The 22,528-nt window shown below is 41.0% G+C and overlaps 1 protein-coding gene across 4 annotated transcripts in view; it reads right to left on the bottom strand.

The window, feature by feature from the left end:
- Window positions 1-2,070: 2,070 nt before the first annotated feature.
- Window positions 2,071-22,528, bottom strand: part of CACNB4 (calcium voltage-gated channel auxiliary subunit beta 4) — a 112,302-nt gene continuing 91,844 nt past the window's right edge. For 2 of the 4 annotated variants that reach the window (XM_076343197.1, XM_076343198.1), the window contains 5 exons: window positions 21,190-21,299; window positions 19,420-19,571; window positions 16,304-16,399; window positions 9,492-9,677; window positions 2,071-5,460 (listed from right to left, as the gene is read on the bottom strand). In XM_076343197.1, coding sequence (XP_076199312.1) covers window positions 5,200-5,460; window positions 9,492-9,677; window positions 16,304-16,399; window positions 19,420-19,571; window positions 21,190-21,299 — 805 coding nt within the window. In that variant the 3' untranslated portion in view covers window positions 2,071-5,199. Of the gene's footprint in view, window positions 5,461-8,077; window positions 8,131-8,796; window positions 8,858-9,491; window positions 9,678-16,303; window positions 16,400-19,419; window positions 19,572-21,189; window positions 21,300-22,528 lie in introns of those variants that run through there. The other 2 variants (XM_076343199.1, XM_076343200.1) reach the window with 2 other exon arrangements.

The following is a 22,528-nucleotide window of genomic DNA, read 5'->3' on the forward strand; positions in this document are numbered from 1 at the left end:
GTAGGTATCTGTAAGATCTAGTCCAGATAGTAAGTCACTGCCAAGAAATTTGAGGGGAAAAGGCAGGTCTACTAAACATCACCGAGACCAAGCCAATGCTACTCCCAGTTTCACCACTTTCGAAGGAATAAAGGAGTGACACGCTCTTACTAACATTTTAAAATGATTTCTACCTTCTCCCAAGGTTCTCTATATGGATTCAATTACAGTATTTCTCTTGACTTCTTAAATGGATTCCACAAATCACGAAAGAGATCTTAACACAAATTTCAGTACTAAGTAGCATTTTCAGCTCTTTCTCCAAGTTAATTCCTTACATACATTTTACAACATTATTAAAACATCCCTTTATTTTTAAAGACATCCCTTTATTTTTCTATATAAAATAAATTGGACTTCAATAACAATCTAAAAAAGGTTATTCAAATGATGACTCTTCAAATAATATACTCTCTTTTGGCATCATTTTAAAGATAGTGGGAACTTAATTCCCCAGAGTTAAAATTGGCTACGTTACAGTATCCTGCAGTCTTGTTACTCTCTGTAGAACCACTATTTGAAGGACGGAGGGGTAACTGCAACAAAATACATGATGGCAGAACCCCATGTACCCAAACTTGTATTAATACCGATTGGGGTAATACAACCCAATTTTAAAATACAGATTTTTAGGAGCGAGAACAGATTTGTATAAATGGTATTTTACAAAATAGGCGTTTGATTTTTTTTCTTTTGTGGTCTCCAATTGCTTTTGCTCCAGAAAGAAAAGACGACCATGGAATCAAGGACAGGCTTCATAGGCACTGAACTTGGAAAACAAAATATAGCAGAGGACGCATTTAATACATTCTTAAAGAAAAAAATTACTCACGAAAGCCTTAACTTACCCAAATCAGTATGCTATAAAGTAACAGTATTAGCAATATGATTTTGAGAATGGTAATTCAGTGAAGATACGAGACTCTGGGACGTTTCAGAGAAGTCTACGGTATTGAGACCAAGCTGAATTCAGAAGATTTGCAGTGAAACTGCACTTGAAGTTACGGGCCTACGCACATCCAGAGGAACTACCGTCATCCTGTTATTCCTACAGCTCCCTTTCCTCCTTTTTGTAATTTTCACTTTCTTAAGTACGTATTAAACATTATTTTAAAAGCAAGGAGCACAAAAGATTAAACCCCCAAATATCAACTTCAGAAGCAGCTTTCAAACCTGGAGAAAACACAGTGAAACGTTTTCCTATTTGCAGCAAACCCAACACTAACGTACGATCACTGGCCACTGTGTCTGCCGAGTCACAGAGCCACCTCCAATCCCAAACACGCTTAATTTATCTGGGTCCATCAGAGTTAAGTCAAAAAGACACGGTATCAGGAGCAGGCCGAGTGCCCAGCAGCTGAGAAGTAGGGTGATCAGCAAGAGACAACAGCACTTGCTTCAGAAACTGCTCTTGCTTATCAAGTACAAAATCAGGGGCGCCACCTGATTTCCGTGGCACGATGATTTTTTCGGGATAAAATCTAGGTGTCGGGCCAGACTGCACTATCCATTCTCAAGCAGAGGAACTGATTTTTGCCAGGCCGACCTGTTTAGAAAATGATCATCTAATTTGGCCCACTGTTTATAAACTAAAATCTGATCTAGAACAGCTTTAGTTGCATTCCTTTAAACATAATTTCATAATATACTCAGTCAGAAAACATAATCAGTTGCGAGTTGCACATCCCATGGGCTAAATGTTCATCTATGGAACCAGTAAAAGAACCCGTACATCTGTTAAATACAATTTGCCCAAGTATTTTAAATTAAAAGTTTAACAATTAATTGTCTTCATAGTGGCTTCAGGATTTTTAAAATACCTTGTTAATTCATTCACAAACTTATGAATGCACTGACATATATTGTCTTTAGCTATTAAGATTGTTGTTATCACCTGTATTGGCTAAATTATCATTAATCCAAAAGTGTCCTAATGGAAAAACTCGGATAACAACAACAACAACAACAACAAAGTTTTTATAAACATTTCTAAAAATCCTCTGTATAAGCCAGAGCTTAGGAACAGAACTCTGATCTTTAATAATATTTTAATAACAAGAAGAAATGGTATGAGGACTGGAAAATTAGTCTTACTCGTATTCATTCAGGAATACATGAACTTCACAATTTTATATAGCGCCATTGCATAATAAATCACAATACAGCTGGCTAGCATTGCTGAAGTTCTAATACAAATACTATGAGTTAATATGTCCTGATCAACATTGCAGCTTTTACTGATTACCGTGTTTCCTAAAAATAATTTACTTTTTAAAATAAAGAGTTCCCATAGCTTGTATCTAGAATAAATTAATAATCTATCAGCACGTTCGGTATATTTGTACTTAAAGATGTATCTATCTTCAAAGAAGAAAAAAACCAGCAAGCAAGGAGACCTGCTGGACCACTTATAACAGATTTCTTATATTAAAATGGAACGGGCAGTGGGAGAGGAGAGGGTAAACTACTTACATACAATAGTAAACTTAAACCCACGTAATAAAGGAACTCAATGTGTTCGTTCAAGACAAGACACGACTTCCCTCACAAGCTTGTTTTTATTAGAACAAACAAAGTAGTTTTGGCACTTCAGATGCTGCAGGTGATGGAATTTGTGCATACGTGTTGTGTCGATCTTTCCCTTTACTAGCATGACATGGAAGACTTAAAACCAAGGCTCCAGAAGGCTCTAGAAATAAATGACACTTTTGTCTAGGAAATGATAAAGCAGTAACCTTGTTTACTAGAAAATATATGTAGGTGCTTCGCAGCTACCTGCCATTAAAATGCAAATATCTTCAAGCAGTTAAATGATCTGATACCTAATGCTACCACAGAATAAAGATAAACAGCTGTCTAATCTAGGTTTATACATCTCAGTGCATCCTTTGCAATTAATACTTTAATGCACACAAACAAGAAACTTATTAAAGCTTATAGAAAAAATGTTTCGCCTAATGCCTTCTTTCTCATGCAGGTATGTGTGCTGTACACGTAACAAAGATTTGTAAAAATTACTGGAGTATGCTCCACTGTGCTATAGCAGAAAATGTTAGAGAAGGCAGCTGAAGCTACCATTCCCAGACCAGATCCTGCAGTGCTTTCTCAGCCTAAATGCTCTGGAATGCAATCTGCAGGCATTCAGCCTGAGAAAATGAAACAGGATCAGGCCTGTCATACCCATTCTTAACTCCGTTACTCCAATGGATGCAGATATTTTCATTTTTTCCTTGGTAACTGGCCCATTCGAATCATCTAGTGGCGTTGAAGGCTGCCTTTCAGGCAGTGAAGTTGCTTAAAAAATTAATCATGCATCTGCAATCTTTTAATGCTGCTAGAGATGTACATCATTTTTGGTTGTACCAGATACGAGACGAATTACTTTTCTCATCGTTAACATCAAGAAGATAACCAGACTCAATGGTGGTGGAAAATACCAGTGATCTTTGCCAGCTGGTCCAGAAAGTAGGAGAAACCGTAATATTCAGGAAATTCATTTAGTGCTACATGCTTTTAAAGCCTCCTTTTAGCAGGGTTTGGGAAGAAAATAAGCAAATACAAAAGTTAATGATCCTCATTTTTGAAAAAATAGTTTTGACATGAACCTGCATTAAAAAAATGCATGTTCAGCATAGTTCTGTCAATTTTAGAAAATGCATGCAGTGGGGAATTTCAGGAGTCTCTGCTTAAAGACATTAGTGGGCTGTACAAAACGGTCAATTATGGTAAATTTTTCAATCACACTGGATCTAAGGCTTCACTGATCATGTAAGACATAAGGTCCAATCACATAAATTTATCTATTTAAAGAAACTGAAGACTCAGTAGGTGAAAAGAAGCGGTTGTTGGGAAGTAAGGCAGCAATATCTCTGAAGATTCATCGTAGTTCTTTGAATCAAAAATGTCAGCTCTACGACTTTACTGTGAGCAGATTTTTTTCTGATACTCCCATTTTTATTGCAAGCTAATTCCGGCCGATATGTTATTTTAAATGTTCATCGTTTACGAGTATTTAACCCTGCCCCCTTCCCTCAGATATCATTACTGAAATTTAAACCGATCTGGAGAGTTCTTGCGCGATGCTGAATTTTCAGACATTCAAAGATGGATTTTGAAAGATGTAACATATAGGAAGGTACTCAGATGTACTGGAATGTAGGTACTCTACATACTGGGTAAGAAGAGTGTATTGTTTTCCATTTAAAAAGGCAGAATACTAAAAATGGGAGAAAAATATTACGTATCTATACACTAATGTTCCATTTTGGGACTACTAGCTGTATTCAGGTAAACGAGAGGAAAAAAAAAAAAAGACTCTTCTCAACCTCTAACCATACAAACTATTCTTAAGTTTGTTCATTTTCCTGTTTCTATTTCCCCTTATCCTGTCATAGTTCATCACTGCTGACCGCAACAAAAATGTCAGTACTGGCTAAACTAAAGAAATCATTTTGCTGCAACATTCATGCCAGGTCTAAAAATAATTTCAAACTGGAAAGTATTTTGTAACTGCTGCAATAATTTGTGATATTTGGCACTCTCAATAGTTTACATTTGGTTTGTCTGAAAAAGCCATTCTGGAAATAAGTAGTTAGAATAAATCCTTTTATTCTAACTTTAAATGTAAATTGAGCTTCCAGCAAACAAATACTGTAGCTGACTTTCTGGCTTCTAGTGGTTTGTAATTTTCAGATGTTTCATTTTTCTTTTTTTTTTTTTTTCTTCGATTGATTGCAACATGATCAAGTCGACTTTCCAGTCAATTCACCCGAATTCCAACAGGAATTGGTTTATAAATTGGTTCCAACTGGAACTGGTCATTTGGAATTTCCAGCACAGGAAATTATTTTATAAGTGCCTTGATAATTACCCTAAATTACAAACGGATGTGTCTAATATCTAACGACATGAAAAAGTATGGCTATAAATGCAAATGCTCTACTAAAATAAAAATCCAAAAAACAATCTATATGATCGGGCATAAACGTAAGGGCGTGGTAACTTTTTTTTGCCCCCTACTTAACATCAAGTGACAGCAGAGTGCAACTTCAGTATAACCGCGTTACCTCTGCCAAATTAAGATGATTTTTTTCTTTTTTCCTAGCTACGTTATGGCAAGTTATCAACTGATGAATACTGTTTTTCCCCAGGTCATTGAACTCAAAGCCTGTGTCGTGAATCATGGCTGTATCCTCCAGGGGATCCTCGGTTCCTATGGGGTTTGTAAGTGTCCTGGTATGAGTCAGAGTATTCTTCTTCCACTAGAGGATAGTGATCTCGGCTGTGTTGGGAACTGGAAGACAAGCGGTTCCTGCTCTTCCGAGCCCTTTCGTTGTGATAATTTTCATCTGAGGTCATTAGACTTCGTCGCTCAATTGGAGAGTTCTCTGCAGAATGGCTGCTGTGCCTCATACGCTGGCTCTATGAGTTGCAAAGAATCCAAGCATTAATACAGACAAAGAGTATTTTACGTTTTTTAGTTTGAGACTTATTCTGAGGTCTTTCAGAATCCATCCACTTTTGTGTTACTCATTTTATATTAAAGTCTGTATGCTACAGGAATGGGTTACAAGAATAGTCTGGTTCCTAGAGCTGAAAGCAGACCAAACGCAGTAGTACGATGCGTACCTTGTGGTATTCACCTTGTTAAATATTACAGGCCGTTTAGCATGAAAAGTGAGCTGATGTATTCAGCATTTATCACTTTTCTCTGATCATGAACGTAACATTCATGCTTCTATTCTGCTTAGAAAATTTCAAGCATTGATTTATGTGGTTTTAGAAAACATCTGAAGGTGTTTGTTGCTTTGGTTCGGGTTTTTTTACAAGGTGCAGCTCTGAGCCCTACTTAAAAACCTTCATATGACCAAACAAATGATGGACTGCTAGCCAGGCAGCTAAGGGGTGGCTAAAATCATTAGACATTAACAAATTCTCTCAACTAAAACATAATAAATATTTTAAATATGTTGACAGAAAATCCTTTTTTAAGATAACTTATTAATTAAAAGGTTTAGCCTTTGCTATCCTCACATTCCCATAATGATAACGTGCGACATTTGTGACATGAACAAAATTAGTTAGTATTTTTTTCTGCCAGTAAACTGGCACAATGAAGAAATAGCCTAAAAAAAATTTTTGTTTGCTGTCACCACACATTAAACCTCTCAAGAGTACAGCCATCCGTACTCTCAGAACGAACTCGGTCAATACTTTTCCTTCTCTAGATTACACACCCAGCGTCATTCTTCTGATCCTGTAATTGCCAAGAGAATGCTGCCATGACGGTTGCACTCTTGTGCCCTCAGGTTGCTGCGCACAGACAGCATCACCTGCTCCTCTCAGCTCTGAAATTCTGGCCGATGCTCTCTGTGCTACAAAACCTTCCTCCTGTTGCTGCGCCCTCTCTGTATGGCAACTGTTTAGCTGCATAATTAATAGCAGAAGGCTTGTCTGCATGGGGAAGTAACTGTGCAGACAGGTATACATTTACAGCACAGCAGATACGATGTCGCATCTCCTTCTGTGGATTGAGGCTACCACGGTTACTCACTGAGAGATTCCACGTAACGAGCTGGCACGGGAAAGGTGCCCTTCTGCAAATTCACACACTCAGCTAGTGGGTAGCAACTTCTACCACATTATCCCCAAGTTTTCCTTACAGCATGTTTTAGCAGCGATTATATGTCAAAGTCCACATATTTTCTTTGCAAATTATGCTTCTCATATTTATTTGACCTAGGCATGCAATTTTGATACATAATCACCTAATCAATTGCAACTTTAACTTTCTGTGCTCGCACCCTCTATCTTCCCTGTAGTAATTTACCTTTCTGGCCGCAACCTGCTCCCTTCTAGAAACCTTCCTGTTTCCCTGCCTCGACTGTGTAGTCATTCCAACCCCGCTCTTTACCTCCTGAGAGGTGTAAGCGTGGCACAACACTGGTGTGGTTACATGCTGGTCTTATTCCCCAAATAACTTTTGATCCTGCAGCACAGTTGGAAGGATAAACTGCATTACGTTTTCTGCAGTAATGGACTTAAAATGCAAATCCTCTGGAGCCTAAGAAACACATATCCCCAAAACTTGACCTATAGGATTTAAGTCCATTCACTGAAATTAGACTAAACTGTGGGGGTTTAGAGCTAACCAGGGATCAGCCACAAAGGCAAAGGACTGGCCCCTAGGAGTTAGCAATGATAAAATTTACTCTTCCTATTGAGGACTGCAAAAACACACAGCTCAACCTCGACATCTTCCCCTTTAGGCAAGGTCATGATGACCAAGGACCCAATGACCACCGGCTTTGGCAGGTGTACCACCCACGGTGCGACGGGACACAGCCAGAGCATGCTGTCGCATATACCCTCTCTTTTACTCCGACTCTTCTGTATCTATGCCATTTAACTTCACCCTGATGACCTTCACGAAGCCCAAAGACTTAAGTTAAATCAGAAGTTTCAATTCTCAGTAAACTAAAGTCCAAGCCACAATCAAGTAAAGAAGGGATACTCCTAAAGCTTGATTAGGTGAAGTATGTACAGATTGTCCCAGCAAATCTGTATCATTCTCAGGTGTGACTGTTACACGAGGCTCTGGGCTTTTGGTGTTCAGTTCCCCAAGGTATCAGGCGAGAAGGAGTCACAAGGTCATAAGAAGTATAAATTCTTAATGTATCATAAGCACCTAAGCTAGTTTAATTCCCAGGATTCGTGTGAGTGCTTTCTAATTACCATACCCCATTCATTACAGTTAAAACTGATGCAAATCCTTCCAAAGGCTTGCATTAGTATAACACCTCTAGGTGGACAAGCACTTCAGATGATGGAAATCTTTACTGCGAGATAACCATGTGAAACACCAGAACTCTTTAAATGGGCCTGAACACTTAAGCGGCACTGAAAGCCAAATCCTGCAGTCTCTAGTTGAGCATCATTCACTCAGGGAGAAATTTACCCCTCTGCAGAGAACTAGCACCATTCAAGTCCCACCTAAGCCTTCACAATTAGGGTGAAGTGGGGATTAAGTGATGCATACCTTCAGCCAGCCCACTGCACAGGGGTGATTTTCATCTTCAGTGTGAGTTTTCCCTAAGTAAATGGAGCAACATTTCACAGTTACTGCTGGTGTCCATTGATCAGAGAGAAATAAATGCCTGAAAAAAATTCTGTGGATACACCCAGTTTTCAAAATGAAACTGAAGAGGTGAATGTTCTGCAGATGGTATTTTATTGTCATGAAGGGATGGAAAACTGAAATTTTAAGGCAAGTGAAAATGGAAACAACAGTTTACATGTGCATGTTATTACTAATAGAACAGTGCTTGTGCGTTCAGCCAGTCAGGAAACAGTGATTTACTGATCCTAATAAAATCAAGCACAGCATTAGAAATGTGAGTGTCAAGTACCATGCACCTTCAGTGAAGTGCAATTCACTCACAGAAAAAACAGCTTTATGTTAGTTGAAAACACTGAACAATGCATCATTTCCTTCAAAATTGTTACCTGCTTCCAGATACTCTACAAGCAGAGCAGAGGTTAAATTTGTCAGGTGAATTATTCATTAAATGTAATTTGCTCAACTCTACTTTTGACATACATTAGAAAGTGCAAACTCCTAGAAAGTCACACACATACAGAACTCCTTCTGAAACTTTCAGACTTAGAAGTTCGCTGCAATCCTGATCTTCTCAAGCATTCGTAACTATTAACCAAAAACATTTTCTGTTTTCAAACTTAGTAAAGCACGTACTTCTCATTAAGGACTATTTACATGCCACGTTTGAAGTTTCAAAGTTCAGCCGTTTTTGAGCTATCCCTGTGGAAAAAAATGGTCAGAATTTTTTTCAATGAGTAAAAAAATGTATTTTATTCACACTCAAAGAACTCAAAAAGGTGAAGGCATTTTGCTGATACAAGAGACAAGCATGGAAGTTTTTCACCCAAAAGTGAATGTTTTGTGAAGTTATGAGGGTAGAAATAAAAGGGATCATTACAGACACTGTTCTGCATTCTTAAATACAGTAGCTGTTAGCTCAACTGCTGTGACATACTGTACATGCTTATTCTCAATCTGACAGGGTCTCATGTGCAGTGACATTTTTTCCAGACTAAAAAAAGGCCGTTTTCTAATATGGCTATGATACCACTGGACAGAGTGCCATTCAACTCTGCCTCAAGAACTCACTCCTTGCCAGAAAACTTACAGCCATTTTGTTTCCCCTTAAAGCAAGAGCAGCCACCGTGCTTCAGCACTCAGCTGACAACTGCTTCTTCACTGATTACGGGCCTTAGCTTGCCTTCTTACTGCTGGCAGTGGCCAAACAGTGAATAATAACTAACGAAACAAATGTAAGTTATGCTATATAAAACATCTTACGCTACTGTCCCATAGATTAAAAAAACCCCACCTGATCTGCACTGGTGTTTGGGGCTGAAATGTATTTTCATACCTGTAATCCAGAGATTGCAGCAGGATATGGTGAAAGTGCAGTGGATCCTAAATTTCGCCCAAGGAGAGGAGTCATGGGCGTGCTACTGGTGGTGTGAGTAGCACGCCAGTATGCCTCAAGATATTCTGCCAAGTGTTCGCAAGCATCTTCAAGCTGATTTTCATCCAAAATTACATCAAACATTTCCTGATCACAACAACAAAGTTTGGTTCATTACAATGTTACAGATGAAAAGAAAGTGATGTTAAACAATTCTCATCATGCTAATCCTTTAAAATTCAATAAATAAGAATCAGAGCATGGGATTGCCACAGAAAATTATACAAGCGGGTTTGTAAGGTGATCAAAAGCCAGAGCTCTCAGAATTCACTGTATCCTTTCAGCGAGGCTCACTAGACATTGCGTAAGCCCTACCACGCTCAAAGGCACAAGACTCCTTTAATGAATTTATTTTGCTCTAAGATAGGAACTGAAGCCAGATGTCAGAGTAACACAGGGGCGCCTTGCATTGGTTTTAGACCCAAGGACTCGTGTATACTTCTCTCATCCTAATTGTGAACACATTTCCAGAGTGATGATGCCCCTAAAACCACTTCCACTTCAGTGAACGCAGCATGCAGTTCTGTTAGCAGCAGTATTTCTGCTTCAGCAAGGCTGGTGCGTGACATCCAGCCGTTCAGATGCTTGCAGCTGGGAATTCTTCACAGACCTTCTCCATGCACTGTTTTTTAACTACCTTCATTTATGCCTGTCTGGATAGTCTTACCTATCTGTTCTCAAATCTGCAAGACCATGCAGGTGCGACCTTTTTCCCTACTAATCTGTGTACCAGGGGACAGTACCTGCCGCAAGTCCTGGTACTTGCCTCAGACCTGCTCACCATGCAATCCACAGAGAGGCTATTTACCAGTGAACGTGGAAGGAATTCAAAGCCATGTGGCTTCTGTGCTACCCAAGAAGTCAAAGGGACGCTCTGCAGAGAATGTTTTTAGATTATTTATCAGCACAACATTTGTCACGCTGGTAACAAACAGCTGATAGTAAACCATCATACACTGAGTCCCTCAAGAGAAATATAAACATATTTTCAGCAGTGAAATTTCGTACCTCATCTTTAATCTTAACTCGCGCCTTAGTGGAAAAACAACATTGTGAAAATAGCACAGGAAACGAAAAATAAGTGCAGGTGTTGCAGGTGTTAAGAGTAACAGATACAAACCACGGGCTGCTTGTCCCCCATGCATATTTATACATCTATCCAACATACACAGAGCTGACATCTCTAGAATAAGATATAAAACTGCATGATTAATTTATCACAAATCTTGATTGTGCATCCAGCTGCCCACAAGTCTGGTCCAGAACTTACTTTAATACTAAAACCTTTTTATTTATTTTATAATTTATTCTCTCTTATCAGCATGGTAGAGAAACGTTTCCTCCTCTGCCAGCAAGTATGGAGTTTTCTTCTAATAAGAATACTCCTAACACTACATCCTTCGGTGGAATTCAGTGTTTATTGCTGCTTGTTTTGCTCCTCTATTTATCTATACCCTTTACACCCTTCCTTTGCTATTTAAACATATGTTGATACACTACATATTCCATTGTATCACTCACATCATCATTTGTGGAAGAAGTTAGTAATTCAAACATAGTTAAGTTCGGAAGTAAAAGAATGTGGTTTGCTTACATATACTTCGCTTTGGAAAATACTGAAATTAAAACATTACACTTGGAATATGTGTTTTCTTAAATAAAGAATGAATATTGTCATTTTCTGGTCTGAGACCAGTAAGCAGCTCCCCTCTGCTGTTCATTCTTTGCACAGCCGGCCACCACTTTGAGGGCAGCTCTGGCCGTCTGTACAAAACTCAGCTTTGCAGTTGCAAGGTAATTCTGTCTCAAGGCATGTTTTCAGCTGCATGGGGTTTTAGCAGTGAGCAGGTCAATGAACGCTCTTCCAACACCCTCCAACCTCCTCCTGCTAAACTAGGGAACTGTTTCTCAAGTCTCTTTTTAACCTGGATCAGTTGATTCAGGGAGCTCACAAAATGCTGTATTGGCATAACTAAACGTGCTGCAAGGTGGAGGTAAGACAAAGAGATCAGAGATGGGAACGCCAGTACTGCTGCCTATGGCTTCCTTTTGTAATGGAGTAACAGCTTCGTGCACTTCTAAGAAATGGCACAGCTAGCACTCTCGCTAACACACCTAAACCGCCCAGTTCTGTGACGGTATGTAGCTTCACGTGGTCTTTTGACAGTGATCTCAATTAAATTGAATTTAGGGAAGAAGAACTTTTAACAGTTGCAGTACAACTGTCACCTTTTTAACAGTTAACTGTAAAATAACACTAGGACTGGTAATGGTGAGCCTCTCTCAGGCTGTCATTTGAAAGTCACCTGGAAAAGCTGCAGAACTGGCAGGATCCTGATTCCAGGGCTCTACAGCGTTTTACAGGGAAAATAAATTACAGAGAAAGCACTCAGGTTTTTTTCTTGCATTTAACAGTTCTGCTCAGAGCTAAACTGCATTTGTTCTATTTCTGTGTTTGGGAGGAAAGAATCTTTTAAGGAGATCCTTGTTTGTAAGGGTCATGGAGTAAAGCAGTTTCTTCCCAGTTCTCCTTACAATGCATTTTATTCACCACAATATTTTCTTACAACATGCGTAAAATAGTTATCATGAGCATTTCCATATACTAGTATTTCTTAAGTGATATACATTAAAGCAGTGGTCTTTCCTGAAGAGAAGATAAAATTAGTTGCCACTGTCCTCTGCTATTTCTTTTGGTTTACTGTATAACCACTGTGAAATATTCTAGGTGCATTACCCCCTGTTAGCAACACAAAATAAAATGGTCATGACTGCAGAGGCATCCTCCTCACCCACAGGAATGCTCGGGAGAGGGAATGTAAGAGGGACTGAGCCTCAGGCATAGCCCAGAGTTAGTACAGCTAAGGACAATCCCAAATTGCATCTTACTCTCTGAGGTCAGGCTCTGGGGGCAAAGATGCCCCAGACAGAATGGCAAGGACAGAGGTGTACCTGAGAAGGAGGAGAAATTTAAACTTGTAGATGTATCTGGTGCACTGGCTATTTTTAGTTATACCAATGCATTTCAGTTCAGGTTACGTCAAATAGACCAGAGGGGTATGTACCCTCTCTCAGCATTGGCATGAATCCAAAAGTTAAAGAAAACAATCATACTGAACTGTATATGGCTAGTGTATTCAAAGCTGTATGGTTAGTACAGTTCATGTTTCTTTGAGCCATATAATGTTCCTGCTTAACAGAGTCATGCAGTGACAGGCACGCTTAGCACTGGCTTGAACAGCATCAGTGAAAGATTAGCAAGGAATTAATAATGAAAGCAGTTCCTGAACTTAAATATGCCAAAAAAGACAGCTATTTTTAAAATGTCTAGACATACAGCACCATCTGATTACTTAAGGCTGGCTCTCAGCAAATGAAAAAAAATGAGGTTTTTATGGTTTTCAAGTATCTTGACTTTAAACAAATACTCCTCTTGCAGGAATCTGAGCTGCAAAACAGATGAAGCAGGTCACAGTGCAGAAGACGGACAGCAGTGTCTTTGGTCTTAGCAGTATACTTTTACTTAATTAAATCATGGATCAACTTGGTCCTTTAATTTAAACTTAACCAAGACTGTCATCTCCCTTCGAGTGCTCTGAGCGAGCAATAACTTTCTTGAAATGAAACAGTGCACAACTGATCAGATGGTTTCTGCAGAAGGCTGTGGTGCAAGCCAGAGTGGAAGGCAGCCTCTGAGCAAGTACGGTTACACGTTGTTTGAAATCTGGATACTCTGAAATTTGGAAATATTTTTCTTATCCAGGTGAGGTCTCAACTTTGTTGCCTTAGGCAACAAAATACCATTACAGGATTGGGTGTTAAGGCAGAGTTTACTAGATCCTGGGGATGGCCAATCTAAGTGCCACGATACAACGAACAAGCTACTACATGCATCCTGCTGCTGCACGCTGTTTATTTCAATCAATGCAGCTACTTGCCTCATTTCAACTGATGTGAGCAACCCTAAGTGGAGTAAGAGGAAATCACTGTATAAAGAGCAAACAAGACTGTGAAACATGCACAGGCTTCTCTGTGCAGGTGGAAAAATAAATACACCTTTCAAATGTGAAGAATGTGCAGCGGATTGTTCTGTGTGTAAGCTCAGTGACAGCTTGGTGTAAATACCACCAGCCGTATTCAAACAGGAGCAGGTGCAACTCCGTTTAACTTGGCTCACACCCATGAAGAGTTAGGAAGGTATATGCTTTTATAGAAATTATTTTGTACTACAGAAAAGTGTACAATTTTCATTTAACTAATGGGACCCAAATGGCTCACAGGAATTCTCCATCATCATTGTAAGAGATAACAATTCAGTAGAAAATTACATGTGAGAAATATAATGTAGCTTAGTTCTCCAGAAGAACTCAAGATGGCTTGAACATCTTTCAGTGCTGCTCGAAGTGGAAAACAAGGATAAGACAGTGAGCAAAGCGATCTACAGTTACTGTAACCAGAAGCTTACAGGTCTTTGCAGTTAACACAACCAGCTGGATGTATATGCAGTCACCATCTACCACTTTTGACAGCTGGACATCTGCAAGTAGTGCTGATGGGGCAAGAGGGACAGCAGGAGGGTGGCTGCGAAATCCACACCTGCCAGGGAAACAGCAAGCTGTCTGGGGCATAGTGGGCACTGTAAAAAGTGTATTTAACTGGAGAAATTGAGCCACCCCCACACACACATACACATACCACCACCAGCACTTTTCTGGATTGTTTAAATTCTTGCCCTGTATCAGGCATAGGAGGAATTTGAATCGGATCTCTCATTCTGGACACATTCTTAAACCATTCTGCTTTTACATAAGGAGGACAGAAGTTTCAGTCAAGCCGATTACCTTTTTTCTCTGCTTTCTAAAATTTCAGTGTGAATCTAGCCTGAATATACACCAAAACACTACAAAAACCTACCAAAATTAAAAGTTTTCACAGATCCACATTAATTATTCTTAATTTTGTATCTGGCTGAAACTACTGAGCCAACATAACCTGAACTCACTAGCAGGGTCAGTCAGCTTGAAATGGTATTTTTCAGAAAGCCGATCCATACATGCGGAATTACCCCACTTTCTTGCTAACCAAGGCAGAATTATTGGGCAAACCTGAGGCCACAGAGGTCTCTTCCAGACGGGCAAAGGTGGGCACCCCAGTGCAGCAGAGGCTGGCAGTCTCCACACACTAGCTAGCAATTAGGCAAGGTCTACCTGATGGCAGGAGCTAACCTAAAAGGTCAACCGGTAGGCAAGAGGAGAGAGAAAGAGAAAGCTCTCTCCAGGTCTCCCTTTCTGCTGGATGGAGAGCCACCATTCCCACCAACAGTAGCTCTGGGACATCTGAGGAGCATGAAAGCACTGGCCTAAAGGAGACATGGCTCAGCCTCGATTCCTACCAATGGGAACAGTTAAAAAGCAACATCTATTGCTATAATTTAGGAGGAGGGCCCAGAAATACCTGAATCATCTTTTTATGGCGAGTGGGGACAAGAGCGGAAGAGGCTGTGAAGTTTGGTATCTTCAGAAGCATACAAAACCAAGTTAAGTTTCATGGAAATAAATCCTTGTGGGTCATTACTCCATTGAACTTTGTTACTTTCATTTGAATTGAGAATAAAAGCCATCTGAAATGGAGGCAATCTCTTTAAGGTCTACATAACACAAGGCAAAGTCTTCTAAAAGTATTATCTGACCATTAGGGTCGGGCATTTGTTCTGCTGATCTCAACTCCCAGATTTGTTCCTAAATTGTTCCAAGACATTTCTTTTGCCAGCACTTTGCCTATTTTAAGTCAGAAAGTATGATCATGGAAACCTTCCCAGCGTCTGTTCTGAATTTCTCTGAATTAATCTGATTTCTACTCACAGTTCTTCGGCATGAGAAAGATGGGCAATCAGCAAGCCATAGGCTGGACTGCCTGATTATTCCCCTGGTACGAACAGCAGTCTCTGCACTATCAGACCAATGTTACGCACAGCTACTACACCGTAAAAGCAAGTCCACGTCCAAGTTTGTTTCCACTGAGTGGCTTTCTCTGTCACAGAAACCAGGCGTGGTTTTCAAAAATGACAGCAAGTTTGAGCTGTCCTGTCCAAACACCTGTACAGCTTTTCCGCACAGCGCCTGCCTGCCTGATCAGCTATCCAGGACCTCTGCTCCTTAAGCAGCAGGTTATTGAAGGTGATCAGTATCTTTGATAAAATGGTCGGTGACTGTGCTCCGATGAGGTAACTGGAGTGGCTCGCAGGCGCTGCTGTGTCAGGAGGCTCAGGGATCACATGCATGCAGACACACGACTCACACCGTACAGATGGCGGGTCTGAACTCACAATGCAGCTGAAGCAAAGTCCTCTGCAGCCTCCTCTCAAACCAGGAGTCTGAGACTTTGGCCCTTCAGAACCTTAAGATAGCACTGCTCCACAAACGATGTAATTTGCTCATGTGCTAGTAGATCAGTTTTACCATACACATCATTTTTGACCTGTCACCTTGCCAAAGATCACAATAAACCCAGCACAGGACATAATCAGGATGAAAGTATCAAACAACTTGTTTCTTAGCAATAAAAGCTGATCAAGGGTTGCAACTGCAGGGCTGTCTGAATCGCCATAAAGTGAAGTGATAACGTATGAACTCAGCTATAATCAAGGACCAACACAGCAGAAATCTTTAAAACTCCACGTATCACAAATTCTTTAGCCTTTCTTCTGTACTTACTGGTGGGCATTGTGCAAGTTTATCAGCTGCCACCAACTGAACATTCAAGTGTTTACTTTGTGACTTTCCTCTAGATTTAATCAGTCGCTGCAAAACCTGACAGAGGAAAAGAGGAAAATGTGAGTTTAAGAATCGCATATCTCCATAAAGCTCAGACTGACATCCCATTTGAGGATTACCAAGTTCAGAAGCTCTCCATTATGTTTAACAAAATGGATAAAATATTGTCCTTGAATATAAGCACAAACCTTTCTGATAACCTCCCTGAACGCTGTGCACATTTCCCTCTGCATCACGTTTGATCCCTTGCAAATATTTCAAATGCAGCGTGAATGGTGATTTTGCTTTATTCTACTTGAAATAATAGGTTATTTTTGACAAATGTAATCTTCTAGAGGACTACGAAAATTACATATATACAGAATTATACTGGATTGCTGGATTGACTGTGGCACAACAGTAGCAGCATATTAAGTTGTGTAGCAGTAACGCTGTAACAATCTGTTCTGAGGTGCATTTTGGGTACAGAAGGTATTTTACACACAGTTCATATTACTTTTTTTTTTTCTTCCACTGTGTTCATTACTAGAATTTAAGGGGCAGGAAAGTTAGGAATCCTAAGTTATTTCTCTGTAAAGTGTCAAAGAAAATTACAGGATCATAGAACAACAGAGTATTTTTTAAGTCAGAAGGACCTCTAGAGGTCTCTGTGCCAACCCCTCACTCAAAATAAGGCCAGCTGGATCAGATTGCTCGGGTCCTCGTCCAGCTGAGTTTTGAACATTTCCAAGGAGATCCCACCACCTCTCTAAGCCAGGATTGACCCATCTTTGCTCGTACAGCCCAACACGCGGCTGATTCTCTGCTGCAAGGGCACACTGTTCACTCCTGTCCAAATTGTTCTCCACCAAGACCCCCAGGTCCCGGGCTGCACAGCTGCTCCCCAGCCAGTCGGCCCCAGCCTGGCCTGAGGCAGGGAGCTACTCCAGTCCAGGGGCAGCACTTGGTATTTGCCTTTGCTGAACTTCCAAGAGGTTCCTGTCAGCTCGTTTCTCCAGCCTGCCAAGGTCCCTCTAAATGACAGCCCTGCCCTCTGGCACACGAACCTGCCCCAGAATTAGGTATTGTCCACAACCTTGTACATTAACAAAGGTCATTAACAAAAACGTTGAACTGTACTGGCCCCATTACAGATCCCTGAGTGACACCACTGGTAACCAGCTGCCAGCCGGGCTTTGTACCTCTGACCAGCACCCTGAACCCAGCAGTCCATCCAATCTTCCACGTCTCTATAGTCCACACTTATCCACACCGTATCTCAACAATTTGCCCATCAGGATACTAAAAGGAGACCACATCAAAGCCTTGCTAAAGTAAAGGCTAACAACAGCCTTTGTCCGCTGGGGTCATAATCTCATGACAAAAGGCAGCCAGGTTGGTCAGGCATGATTTGGCCTTGGTAAATCCCTGCTGGCTGCTCCAAATCCCCTTCTTGTCCTGCATGTGGCTGGGGAACAGCTTCCCAGAGGATTTGCTCCATAACCTTCCCAGGGACTGAGGTGAGACTGACTGGCCTGTAGCTCCCCAGATTCTCCTTCTTACCCTTCTTGAGAATGCACGTGACATCTGCCTTTTCCCAGTTATCAGGAACCTTCCCAGATCACTACGAGCTTTAAAAGGTAATAGAGAGCAGCTTTGCAATGGCATGAGACTGCTCCTTCAGATGAATCCCATCTGGTCCCTTGGTCTTGCATATGTCCAGTTAGGTAGGTGGTAGATCAGCCTTCTGCTACTGTGGGTCCCTGCCACACACTGCAGTGGGCCCACACTTTTCTTAGCTTTCCTTCTGCTTGCCACATTCTTACAGAAGCCCTTTTTGTTACCCTTAAGATCTCTTGCTAGTTCTAGCTGAACTCTGGCTTTCTTAACTTCTCCCCAAGATGTATTCCTCCTAGGATGCCTGTCCCCGCATCCATCTTCTGTGTGCCTCCTTTTTGTGTTTGAGCTCAGGCTGTTCCCTGTTCATCCACACTGCTCTCCTGCCCAGCTCCATGTAGGAACAGATCAGTCCTGTGCTTGGAGGAAGCTGTCCATGAGGATCGCACAGCTCTCCTGAGCTGCTTTGTTATCCAAGACAATCTTTTATGGGATCGTGCTGAATAGGTCCCTGAACAAGCCAGTTCTAGGGTCCAGGTGTGCAATTCTGTTATTTGTACTGCTCAGTTCTCTCTGGATCTTAAATTCCACCATCTCATGGTTGCTGCAGCCAAGGCTGTCCTGGACCTTCACAACTCTGTCCAGTTCTTCTTTTTTCCCCTCCAGTAGCAGGTCCAGCAGAACCTCTGCCATCACTTGCTGGTCACCTGCACCAAGAACTGGCACACGGCTCCCTGCAGACATCTCTGATGTGCCACGGTGGTCACTCCAGCAGGTGTTGGGCAGCATCCCACCATCGCTGTGCTGATTCCATGAGACCCAGAGTCTCTGTCGTGACTCCAGGCCCCCTTCTGCACTAACAGCCACGGTCGCAGCGGGGTCCGTGCTGCGCTCCTGAGCAATAGTCACATTCATGCTCCATGGCAGGAGCTGGCCAGCAGCCTGGCCACACAGGTCCAGACCCAGCTGTGGATGGTGGATCAACACGCCCCAGGCGGAAGCCACAGACAAAAGCAGACGGGCTTTGTTTGTGATCAACAGACAACCATCAATAACTGCCTGGGAACTGGGCAAAGGGCGGGGTGTCTTCTCTGAAGCTCAGCCTAAGGTTAGGGCTTGTAGACAGACAACCCAGAACTGTGTTGGGATAAGGGGGCTGCAAAGGGACTGCCAAGGGGAACGGAGAGCTACAGAAAGAATTTGCTCCTCAGGAATTTTTTTGTCTACTCAATTGGTGGGTGCCTCGTCTAAGGCTCAGCCTAAGGCTAGGTTAAGGTTTAGGGCAGAAAAAAGAAACTGCATCAGACATTCCTTTGTCAAGCCCTTGATCTAAAAATTGCACTTTTTTTCTCTTCGTCTCACTCTTAAATTTCTTCAGGTGCAGATACCACACTGCTCACTCCCACACTTCCCTCCAGGTCCCTCTCAAATGCACGTACTTTAAGGGTGAGATACATTACCTTTGGAGAAGACACTTTAACATGGACAATAATTGGTGCTAAAGATGTCTTGATAAGTTGCGCAGGGTGATTGATGGTGTCTGCATCTAGGACAACCAGTTGTAAGGACCTTGCCAGCTCAAAGATTCTTTCAATTTCACTCTGTACTTCAGCTAGTAAAGGAAAACAAAACAGGTGAAAGCCATTCAACCCCAGCATTACTTAGACAAAAATATCATCACCCATTTATTTTCACAGACTGTATATGAACTCCATATACTTCATTCAGTATATGAACTCCATATGTGAATTAATGTAATTTCCATAAAATAACCTATTACTCAAGGCAATTTTTTCAATAAATATTACCTTTGAGACAATTCTGTTACCTGAAAACACATACGTACTATGTTCCTTTATAGTATCAGTGTATTTAAACATTGGGTACAATTAAATGCATGTTTCTATTAACACAAAATAGACTTAAGCATATTTTCCAAATCTGCTAAATAGCTTAGGAGTTGTAAGGTTTTTTATTTTCAACAGCAAGTGACGTATAGATATTTCTTAAAACTTTTTTTGTTCTCAGATTGTAATTCTGATTTAACTTAAACAAGAGTCTGTATGAAAAGCAGAACTGTGACCTCCTAATTCTATAACCACAAAAAATTACGTTAAATAATTGACAGGGTATTATTTAAAAAGACACTAATGGCAATGTTCACACCAAAGCGCTTTTGTCTGAAGAAAAAGGAGACATCTATTTCCATGTAAATTATATTTCTGATATTCATTGTTCTGCTCTTCTTAATCATTCATATGCACGTGATGAATTTTAAATAGATAAACTCAGCACAAATTGAAGCCTGTAAGTTATACCACCAAAGCACAAAAGAGCTGTATGTCAGCAACTCACATGCATTTAATTTGCCTAAGAGCTGTTCCACAGAACAATGCGTGTTCACAGGCACAAGAAGATTTAGTACTCACCTTTGCAGCACTTAATTTTGGCGTGCCTACTCCTGTACTAGAATGCCAACTAGAAATGAAGCATCCTACGACCTATGCCTCTAGTTCAAACAGTCACTCGGGATGTCAGAGAATTTGGTTTAAGAGCCTTTTCTTCCTGAGAAGACTGAAAACCAACTCCTCCTACCTCCTAGGATGCTGTCCCAGAGACCAGGTTATTGGCATGCATATACTACACACAAATTTCCACCCTTGTGAAAGAAACAAAAATTCATCAGGCCACTGTAACCCAGCAGTCATGACACTGTGAGGAGAGGGTGGGAAGACCCAGAGCCTCATGGCTAGACAGAAAAATTAAGCTGTAGCTGTTCAACATTAAGTCGAATGGTCCCAGGGTCAGGAACGACATGTTTCCTTCTTGGCTGGACAAGGTGAAAGCTCTTTGGCACCTTGTGACGTGGAATTAAAAGCACAGGGCTGCGAAGAGGGAGCTGTGAGGCCAGCTCACCTTGGGAGGAAACAGCACTGAACCCATATTCTGCCTGCAGGCCCCTAACTCATCTTTTGCAAATAGCAGCTATAATACTGCTTGCTCTAGCCCAGGTAATTGCTGAACGCAAGGCTAACGCAGTACATTGTGCTCTGTTGCCCCCCCCAGACTCAAATGTCTCCCATTTGAGTATGTGAAATTCAGAATTATACATTGAAATGCTGTAGACACATTTAAAATTGCAGACCTGATGACATCTTGAAGGCTGAAATCCTGTCACTTTCCTCCAGCATGTAACCATGTTCAGAATTACATCTGTGTCAATGTCTTACCTAAACTGGATCTTGTATTTGACCGCTCAATTATTGCCCTCTTGCTTGGATTATTTAGAACAGACCTCTTAGCAAGAGAAATGTCAGCTGTCACTCTAGTTATTGATATCCTATGAATAAGAACACAGGACAGAACAAAAACACAGTAATCAAATTTTCAGTGCACTGTGCATGATTTACAGCTACATTCCATTCCAAAGTGCAAATACAGTAAAATACCACTCAGACATGTTTTATAGCTGAGTTACGTCACCATTAAAGAACAACTAAAGAGAAATGCTGAATAACTATAAAGTATTTTCTATTCCCTACGCTGTTGTAGACTCTAGCACGTAGTCTCTGCTTTTCTACTTAATGCATTAGTTAACTTTTCTCCTCCCCAACTCAGTCATCTCCTACACGAATTTACACAGTACCATAAATACTACAAGTTATGTGAGTCTTAGGGCATACAGAACAACAGAGTCATAACAGTAACAGCACTTCTCTTCCCAGATAGTTAAACTGTTGATTAAACCTGACACTGCTGAGAGGTAAGGAAGGGCCATGTTTGGACATCTGAGCAGGCCACGTCACTCATATCTGAGTGCCTGTGAGTCACTGAACAGAGCTGCTTGCTTTGGGAGACTGGTCCTCCAACACGCACTCTCCTTTTCCAGACAGGGAACTGTGCCGATGGGCTAAATGACTTGGCTCACAGTTGAACAGGAGCCACAGCTACCTGTACTGCCGGAGCCTCCTCTTTAACTTAAGGAAGGCGATTTTTTTACTTGATCTGTCAAGTGAGCTGACAAGAGACAAACAGTTATAAAACAAAGAGCACACAATCATCACTTCATGTAAAATCCATTTAGGAGGACTGTGATGAGCCAAAGAGCCATGAATAATGAAAAGAAAGCAAGCTGGGAATGACTAGGAGCTATTCCATAGACCGTAAGAATTTATGCAGCTCTAAGTGAAATTATCAGATGGAGGGTTAAAAAGAAGTGCAAGTATTTTTCTACATAATACATAAATAAATTTATTGCCAGAAAATAGAGACCAAAAGCATAAATGAGTTTAAAAAAGAAATGGGATAAATTAATGGATCATGGGTCTAGAGGTGACGATAAAACACGGTGGTCCAGATGGCACCTCTGGCTCAGGGAGCTCCTAGATCTCTGACTGCTGGAATCAGAGACATGTAACACAGAAAGGACCACAAATGCTCACCTACTGTGCCAGATATAAGAAGCCTTTCATTCTTCCTGAGTAAGAAGTAATCCTAAGTATCACTGTTGCTGAAAGATGTTAAGAAAAAAATGTGCCTTCGCTATGTTTTGTTTACGCGGTGTATAGA

This window comes from Aptenodytes patagonicus, chromosome 6 (assembly GCF_965638725.1).
Source record: "Aptenodytes patagonicus chromosome 6, bAptPat1.pri.cur, whole genome shotgun sequence".
In the NCBI taxonomy this organism is placed as follows: domain Eukaryota; kingdom Metazoa; phylum Chordata; class Aves; order Sphenisciformes; family Spheniscidae; genus Aptenodytes; species Aptenodytes patagonicus.